The 9996-nt window shown below is 30.3% G+C and overlaps 1 protein-coding gene across 1 annotated transcript; it reads right to left on the reverse strand.

The window, feature by feature from the left end:
* Positions 1-5540: 5540 nt before the first annotated feature.
* On the reverse strand, positions 5541-7394 carry LOC107019989 (zinc finger CCCH domain-containing protein 15-like). The gene is made up of 2 exons (XM_027917329.1): positions 6647-7394; positions 5541-6045 (listed from the first exon to the last, which is right to left on the reverse strand). The coding sequence occupies exons 1-2, from the start codon at positions 7337-7339 to the stop codon at positions 5722-5724; spliced, it is 1017 nt and encodes a 338-aa protein (XP_027773130.1). The 5' UTR covers positions 7340-7394; the 3' UTR covers positions 5541-5721.
* Positions 7395-9996: the final 2602 nt, after the last annotated feature.

A 9996-nucleotide genomic window follows, 5' to 3' on the forward strand; every position in this document is an offset into this window, starting at 1 on the left:
TATATATATATATATATATATATATATATATATATTTATTTATTTATTTATAAATTCTCCACTCAAATAAAACACATTAAAATCTAATTTAATTAAGTATTGAATGGAAATATAATATCATACTAAATATGAAGGAGAAGGAGAACAAATAACAATAAATGAATAATTCGATAATCGAAATAAAAGGACTCGAGCAAAGAAAATGATAGGTTATTATAAATCGAAGACTAAGATCAATAGAAGAATAATTTCTATGTTAATTTTTTATTCGGTGTTTGATATCCTTATTGAAATTTAATTAAATTCAGATTCACGCTGAAAGGTCCTACATTGAGGGCTAAGTGCTTCTAACAAAAGCGACTATGTATCTCGGAAACTCAAACTCAAAAATTCTGATTAAAGATATAAGAGTACTTATCACTTTATCTAAGTGTGATAAATCAAAGACAAACAATAATATATAATAGGTTAATACATGCATTTTCAAAATGTGAAAAATAATGTTTATGAATTATTATACTCCATAAATTATTTATTTATATTTTTGTGTATCAAGTGTTTTTTTTTAAAAAGGTGATTAATAATGCAGTCGGTGGATATGCAAATCTTCATAGAACTTTGACAATTAATATTCTTCTCCCTAATAAATTAATTAATTATAATTAATTAATTAGTTCTCTTGGTTCTCTTTACTCAGTTTAAATTCATCAATTATTTTAATTTATATTTATAGAGTATTGTGTGGTTGATCAGAAAACAGCCAACTTAGTCTTTTGTTTAATTAATTAATAATAATGGGACATTTTTTGACTACCAATAAATAAATAAATTTAATGGGACATTTTTATTCACCTTTTTGTCTGTGGAATAAATAAATAAATAGAATATTAATTGTCACCCACAAAACAACATGCTTTTGCCTTAGCCAAAAATAAAATGTATATATATATATACAAAATTATATATTTTTTTTATGTTCAAACGCTTGATAATAACACATGCATAAATCATGCCACATAAAATTATAGTAATATTGACTCAATATCATAATTCAATAAATATTGAATTATTATCGTAGTTAAAAATTTGATATTTTATTTTTAAGTATATATATACAAACATTAGTTCGGGGCTAATGTTATACAGAAGAATAATTACTAAGAGTTATATTTGCATAATTTTTAAAAATAAAGACAAAACCTAAATAGAAACTTGAACAAGAAATATTTGTGAAAATTACATTATATTTTAAATCACAGACATTAAAAGTCTTTTGATTATTTCTTAAAAATTTATAAATATTTAAATTATATTAGATAAATTAAAACACATAAAAGCAATATTTCGTAAAGTTAGTTGACTCAAGAATTGTTCTCTTTACATGTTATTCACGATTTAATTCACTAATTTCTTCACATTTAATTGATGGAATATTAGGTTTGTGATATTCCTATTGGATACAATTAAATATTATAATATAAAGTTTTTTTTTCTCATTTATGTGTGGACAGACCAAAAATCAAATCTTTGTAAAAAGCAAAAAGCAAAAACTAAGATACGTTTGTTTGCAATAAGAGAATACAGATGGTGATATTTGGTTAAGAATCTTAAATATAAAATAAAATAATATAATTTCTTTTGGATTTATGGATAAAGTTATTCGATATTTATATAAATAAAGTTATTTGATAGTTATATGAATGAGAAATAATATATATTGCTTAAATTTTGATGGAAAATATTTTATCTGTCTTAATTTAAGTGTTGTGCTTTGATTAGATATAAATTTTGAGACATAAAGAATTTTTCGTTTGAATCTTATAATTTTAAATCAAATATGTGTATGATCTTTTAAATCTTGTAATCTTTAACTTGTTAAGTATAAATGTTGAAATTTAAAGATTTACAAAATATAATAAGCAGGAATATTCTTTTTAGGACAGATGAATAAAAAGCCAATACACTTAAATTAAAAAAAAAAATATCTATATTGTCTAAGACTTAATAGAGGCAGAACATTTATCACCTAGTAAAATTTTGATAGATAAAATTTCTCGATATTTTTATTGATGAATCCTAACAAATACTTAATAATGAAAAATATCGATGAATGATAGCAAGTACTGATAACATATTTGAATCCAAAACACAAACTAACTCATATACTAATGTTATATACTATCTCCGCTTAGATTTACTAATTGTTTATTAAACTAAAAATAAATTTTTAATTTTACTTTTTATTTTTAACATATAAAATATTTCCATTTTTACCTTCAACTTCAATCATTTATTCCTCAAGTTATTATTACCTAAAACTATATATCAATTTATATGCATATTGTCATAAACTACTCATATTAATCATTATATCATATAAACAAGTAAACATGAACGAATATATCAACGAAAAATATTTTTTTCCTATTTTACCCTCATATTAATTACTTATTTATCGGATCATTCTTTAAGACCTAAAACTATGTATCTACTTGTAACAAACTATTCATATTAATCGTTATATCTTAAAAAATCTACATAATTCAATGTATACAAATAAACGTGAACGAATAGAACTAACGTCACAAACTTAACCAACCACCCCCTCTCACCCCACCACCCACCTTCACCCCCAACCCCCAACCAATCAAGTCCCACAAAATAACACTATATATATATAATATATATGTATATATATATATATCCACTCATCCTTTTTCATTTGAAAGAAAGAAAAAAAGTGTTGAAGCAAATTGTAAAATCATAATAATATTTAGTATTATCCCAAAATATGGGATTACAAAACCAGCTTAATGACATTTCTAGTGAATCAATTCCAATATTAATTATAACCCTTTTTGCTAATTCTCTTAATTATCTCCGTTCCTTAATCTACACTTCCCTTCAATTTTTTGGCATCTCTTCTTCCCGATTTACCCCTCATCAAATCGACGATTCGTTCTCCGAAGCGGTCGGGTCCGGTTTAACCGGAGTTATTTTCCTCTCCGATCAGCTCAATCTGAACCGGTTGTTATCCTATAATCATCAACAGCAAAATGACGAAAAAACCGGTGCCGGTTCAAGTACTACCTGTGTGGTTTGTTTGAACCGGTTGGGTGATGGTGACCGGGTGCGCAAGTTAGCATGCCGGCACGTGTTTCACACGGAGTGTTTAGATGGGTGGTTTAATACGCTTAATTTCAACTGTCCGCTTTGCCGGTCGACTTCAGTCTCCGGCGAGCGCGTGGTGAGAGAGCGGCGGCGCGTGGCTGGTGATTTACTAGCTTGGTTCTCGTTGAGCTGAGTGTTAATGGTGGACGATGAAAATTAGGACTTTTTTTCTTCTTTTTTTTTTTTTTTAATTTTCTTTTTACTTTTGTGGGAATACTTCTATTTTTTTTTTTTAGGAAATTAATATTTTTTTTCCTTTTTGTTTTATTTTGTTTTTGAAGGGCATTGATAAGAAGCTCTTTTCTACCACTTGATAATGATGTAAAAAAAATTTCTTTTTTGTTTTTGTTAGTATTACTACATCTTAATATGATTTTCATTTAACTTTCATGTTCGAGCTTTACTCGACTTAATCAATCAGTTTTGTAATTTTGCATAGTTTTCACCCTTTTTTTTTTAGAGAGAACAATCTTTCACTATCTAAGCTTCCTCGATAGAATGATCTCGAGCCTCTTATTCCTAAAAGGCCATGCCCTAAAAAATAAGCTATTTCTCTTTTTGGTGATTACTTTCTTCATTCATTTTTACTTAATATTTCCGAAGATAGACGTGCTCATTAAGAAATAGTGATTGACATGATTATTTACCATAAAATCTCTACTAATTGAATTTTAGTATTAGGTGTTGTTGAAAAAAATATTTATCTTTTATTGATATATTAAAAATGAACAACCATATCAAAATTTTGAAATAGTGAAGAAGTAAATAAGTGAATAGTAGTAATTTTGCTAATTCAATTGAGTTATTAAATTGTTGAAACCTTTTGGTAATGAACTCTTTCTTTAATTTATTTAATTAAGATAATAAAGAATTTAATTTGAAACACCATTTTCTTATTCAATGATGAGGAGATCGAGAGTTGGTGCTATAGACAAACAAATTGATTTTATGTGGTTATCTTAAGAGTCAAGTTGCATGTCTTTGGTACACAACATTATCAAATGGATTTTGAATATGTACATAATCAAGTACATGGCTATTTTTGACCCGCACAGTTTAATCTGATTAATTTCAATAACTTAACATATTGATATTTAACTTTTATAATCACAATTTGAATTTCCGCTCAAAAATTTTTTTGTTAAAAAAGTAACAAATGGATAGATGAATTCTAGAAGATGTTAAATATATAATGATTCATACCTTCATTATAGGAACATATCTTATTAAAAACATTTAAAACGGGTTGAAATTATAGATTGAATTGAGCTCAATTGAGAATTCTCTTCAAATGGGTCAATGAGTTGAGATTGAACCCGATGTTTAAAGTGTGTTTTTGATTATCTTAAAGTATAGAAAAAAAACAATGTTTCATTGTTTTGCATTAATTACCAACAACAATAACAAATAATGAGACACAAGGGTGGTTGAAGAAGTTAGAAATGTTTCTTTTGTAATCAATCAAGCAAATAGAAAAAAAATAATTGAAGATTGTATGATAGTTGTCCACAATTGACTAGCTTGTGTGATGGATAGCCCGATGCACAAAGTATACCACGTTCACATGATCCAAGGAAGAGCCGCATCTATCATCAAAAAAATTACCTTATAGCATATGAAACTTTGGTTCAAACGTAAAATGTTGGCCAAGGGTGTGTAGTACATGAGTAGACTCGATAAGATCCAGTATAAGTGAAGTAGATAAAACGGAATCTTGATTTCCTCTGTATTGACACAGAAGAAGAGAGGCTAGAGTATATTAATAAACGGTTTATATGTTGGTAAACAAAATTTTAACTTTGTGCACTATGAAAGTTTGAGGTCAAAGTTAAAATTTGAAGCCAAGTTTTGGATCCAATATATGTATTATGCCATTTATGTATATGCATATTCGACTATATATGTGTATATTGATTCATGTAATGATAGTAATGGTGAAATAACAGTCAATGTATCTTGGTTCTTGAATATGCAAGTTGTTGCTGCACGGAGCATCGATCATGATCTCTTAGAAATCAATGGACAAATACAAAACCTATGTTACTCCATATATCTGATTTTTTTGTTTTTGTATGAATAGTTAATGTTTTAACTCCATGACATAATTTGGGTGTGGGTGAAGGGAGGAGAGATGCAATTTATTGATTACATTTTCTCAAAAGAAAAAGAAATGAGTAACTTCTTATGGAGTCTATATTCAATATTTGAATTACAATCAAAGACATACAGTTGAAAATTAATCATCACTAAAGAGGTCTTTATTCCTAGGCTTTGGAAGAGACAAAATAAAGACAGAATTGTGTATCAACAAATGTACCACATTAACGTAAACAGAATTACAAGAAAGATAATGAGAATCCAGTTTGCCCTTTTATGCAATCAATCCACTCTCTTTATGATCACAACCCATCCTCCTCCTCTCTTGAGTACTTGTGATGCAAATTATTCTTTTACTTACAGAGTCAATTTAATCCTCAATGTGCATTCATTCAATTATTTTACTTTGTTATTATAAACACATCTTTCAATTTAAGCTTCAAATTATTACTATTAGTTTGATCTCATTTTACTGTTGAGTGATCTCATGAGTTTCTCCTTGTCAGTAAGACTGTGGCGAAAATGGCAGCGATGGCCGTAAGGACAAGGATCACCATTAAGGACCATACGGCATACCTCAGTCTTGTAGCGTGGGTGGCGTAGGACAGGACGAAGCTCTTCAATTCCATGAGCAAATTGGCAGTTTTCTCCATATGGACATGCCCCTGTTTCTTGCCATTTGTTGCACAGTTCAGTCTTGAACATGCCTTGATTGTAAACATCTAATTCAAGTGGTTCCTCTTCCTTCTTGTTTCCTCCTTTCACATATACCCTTTGCTGTGTTAATCATCACAAAACATGTGATTTAGGCCATGAACGAATTAATCCTTATCGATTTTCTTGGGCTGAAAATGTGATTCTAAACAATTTCAACAGTGTAAAAAGTTAAAAGAACACAAATGTGGTGTTTGTTATAGTTCACAAGCATAATAAACAGAGGTTTCTAACAGTCTTGATGATCTTAATCTAATTAAAATCAATCACATTTGCATTCAAAGGATATCTTAACCAAACAAATAAATGCACTTTGTGGTATTCCATCTTTATGATATAGCCTAGAAAACTTATTAGCTAGATAGAAGGTAAGCATTCCTTTTTATTCAAATTTTGTTAATGCAATGTAACCATCTACAACAACAAAAGTGTAATCCTACAAAGTAAAGTGGAATCTTTGTCTATGGGCGTAATGTTTTGTACTATACGTTGAATACTTTCCCATTCTTTCTTTTATTAGAGTCGAGGGTCTACTAGAAACAAACTCTATTTAGATTTGTGTACACAACTACACTCGTGATTCGAATTTGGTATTATTGTTATTGGACTATGTTGCTCACTATATGTATCATAAATAAGGTTGCAATGTAGAAGAAATATGTACCGCTGTGTTGACTGATGATGATTTGGTGCGATTATGTGGCCTACTTCCACCAGCTGCATGATTTGTTTTCAAGTAACCATTAGAACGTACTGAAATACTCTTGGGTAATAGTACCCGATCCACACCATCTGCCCGACCCGAGTCCATCACGCTAGTTGGGCTTAGATGACGATCCGCAACTACGTCTTCCCATGAATGTCCATCACTGGATGTTTCCTCTTCATGTCCAACACCAACATGCATCCTCCTCAGCCCATTATCCAGGCCCGAACCCGATGAAGGCCCATAGTCCGAAGAAGCTTTCAGAAGCAATTGAAGTCGATTGTTCAAATTGAAATTCACCATTTTCAAATTGATGTTCTCTTGACGAAGAGCTAGAGTTTTCTTCTCTGTTTCAAGTAGCTGAGATAACACTCTGTTGTGACGATCCATTAGATCTTTTTGATAATGCTGGTCGATAAGCAATTGAGAGCTGTGATTTTGACGGAATCGAGGTGTTAGTACCGGCGTCACTGTAGTCTCTGTTGACGGTTGACTGTCGTCGAGTAACAGTCCGGCAGGTGGAAACAACATTGATGAGTAGAGAGAGGTTAGATCGAAGGCGGTAGGCTGGCTGAGTACCGACGGTGATGGCAGTCCGTTGTCGTAGCTGAACGCACCTCCGCGGCCGGCGGTTGAAATTTCCCTCTGCATTCTCGCCTGTTTCAAAATCAACGTGTTTCGTTACACGCCGATTCTGTGCAAGTTGCTGCAGATGTAAAACGTATAAAACGTTTTCAATTCAGCTCTTCGAAAATAAGCTATTCGTTTTCTATATACAAGCATTTGAATATGATAAGTTCAGCAAAAAAAAAAAAATCCACTCTTTTTCCTACTGAAACTCAGAGCGAAACTGATTTCACAATTCGCATTCTACATACTAATCGAAACAAATTTAACCGGTTGTTTTCATTCTAATTTTGTAAAAATCCATCAATTCTAACAACAATCCGAACAGAGATTCAACATTATGCTTCGAAATTTCTCTTTTACTTCTCATTACAGAGTAAACAAAAACTGAAACTTAAAATTAACAATACTTCACCGTTCTGATGTAAACAGAGCAAATCATTTCAATTTAAAACAGTTCTTCCTCCTATATAAACGGAAACACAGATGAAAATTCACGATCGTTCTATTACTCACACTCTCTAAAAGTTCTCACTTTCCTAGCTAGTTCGATTAACAGAAATTACGTAGAACTGGATCTATCATCTTAGCAAAAAATGAAATCAGGAGCAAATAAGCACACAGAATCGAGCACTAAAATACGTAATTGAAATCTACACACATTCAGAATCAGAAATTCAAGCAGCAAAATTGAAGAAGATACCTGACGAAACAGCAACAAGCAGCTAGAAGTGAGCTGCGGATACTGATTACTCTTCCACCAATTGTTCTAGAGAGAGAAAGAGTGAAAATCATAGAGAGAGAAATTATGAGCTCTGCTATAATGGTAGATGAAAGAGCTTCATATATATATAAGATAGATTTCTCGTGATCACTGATCAGAGACAGGGAGGGGTAATTTGGGAAAAAATAAAATAGTAACCGTTTTTAGTGTATGTATAGCTCTGTTTCTGGTAACTGTAACAGAATCGTAATTTAGTTATTTGACACTATTTGCCCTTGAACTCAGTTCACATGTAGCAAATTTCCGAGGGTATTAACGTCATTTAACTAAGATAACTCTAATGAACTCAGGGATATGAAGTTGATTTATAGCGGGAATAATATCAAGACTTAAATACCCTCTTATATATATACACGATATATGTTCGATTTATCTGAATTCACACCGCGTAGACCAATATAAGGATAGAACGTTCCTTATTGGCTCGATTTATCTGCCAGTTTGTACTGGACAAACCAATAAAGGACGAAAGGTATACTACTTGCTTGATTCGGATAAACTAATAAAGGATAAAAGGTTTACTACTTGCTTGATTTATTTGTACTTGCATCGGGTAGACCGATAAAGAGGTCAAACGGATCCCTAATAAAATCTCTATTTTCGAAAATTTGAACTCGAAATCTCTAGTTAATTAAGGGAGGAGGGCATTAATCATCCCACTCCATTCCTTTCTTTTATATATTTTAAGTACAATTGCTATGATATATACTTTCTCATCCATTTTAATATAGGTGAATCTTAAGAAGATGATTGTTTACTCCTCAATAGCTCATATGAATTTGATGACTATTAGTATGTTTGATCGAGCGTCGACCATTATCTTTTTTCTCTGTTTCTTTGAGTATTTTCAAGATACGTATATTTATTTGGTTTACTTTTTATTCTGCTGATTATATCGTTTGTTAGAAATGTAAATACTAGAAGTGTACATACCAATGTTTATGTTCTTTCTATTTTTCTTTACATCACACTGCTTTAAGTTACGATCCTTTCCTCCAACTTGCTAACGCGAAATGCTTTAGACATAGAACTGTCAAAAAAAAAAAAAGAAGGCAACTTGTACTATGTTTTCTTTTCTAGAAATGATCAAATTCAAGCACTTTATGTAGTTTAATTTGATTTTATTAAGTTATTGTAAAGTTATATATCCTAGTAATTGGATCTACAAGTAGTTAGCCTACTAAAATTGAGTTTCAAAAGTTTACTAACTCTATTTTTGGATAGAGATGAAGTTCCAATTGATGAATTTGTGTTCTTTTCCCTTCTAAATTTGGGTAATTTTTTTTTAGTGTAGGGGTGGGGGAGTCTCATGAGTACTCCCTCCGTCCGGTATTGTTTGTCATGGTTTTTATTTTTAGAGTCAAACTATAAAAACTTCGACTAACATTTTAAGATGAATTTTTTCATTATATTAATATGCAAAAAATTGTAATTTATAGTACTTTTCATATAGTTTTAGAATATCTAATTTTTTTCGTCTAAAATATCGAATTAATGTGATCTAATTTACCTTTGAAAATTAGTCAAATTGACTTTCGATAAGCGTAACATGACAAACAATTCCAGACGGAGGGAGAATAAAACTAAATTAATTTATCTATATTCTTACTTTGTGACAATGATATTATACATTACAAGAATTATAAATTGTTAAGAGTAAAGTACATCTTTTAATTGAAAGAGATAATGATTGAGGTTGATGAAAAAGGTGTAAGCTACAATAGTGCAAGTACAATAGTTCATTACATTCCTGAATTTGAAATGTGATCATTTGATTCTTTGAATCAATACTTCAATACTTTAAGGTAGATAATTAGTTAGCAAACTTTGACATATTTTTAGAATAAATACCTTCTTTTTCTTTATTTAACACATAATATATATATATATTTATATA

The sequence above is a fragment of the Solanum pennellii genome, chromosome 5 (assembly GCF_001406875.1).
Source record: "Solanum pennellii chromosome 5, SPENNV200".
In the NCBI taxonomy this organism is placed as follows: Eukaryota; Viridiplantae; Streptophyta; class Magnoliopsida; order Solanales; family Solanaceae; genus Solanum; species Solanum pennellii.

Bases quoted from the DNA above. Each gene is read 5' to 3' on its own strand.
- LOC107019989 (XM_027917329.1), bottom strand. From the start codon at position 7,339: ATGCAGAGGGAAATTTCAACCGCCGGCCGCGGAGGTGCGTTCAGCTAC. The intron at 6,046-6,646 runs GTACATATTTCT...TGATTAACACAG, and splicing joins CATCATCAGTCAACACAGCG to CAAAGGGTATATGTGAAAGG.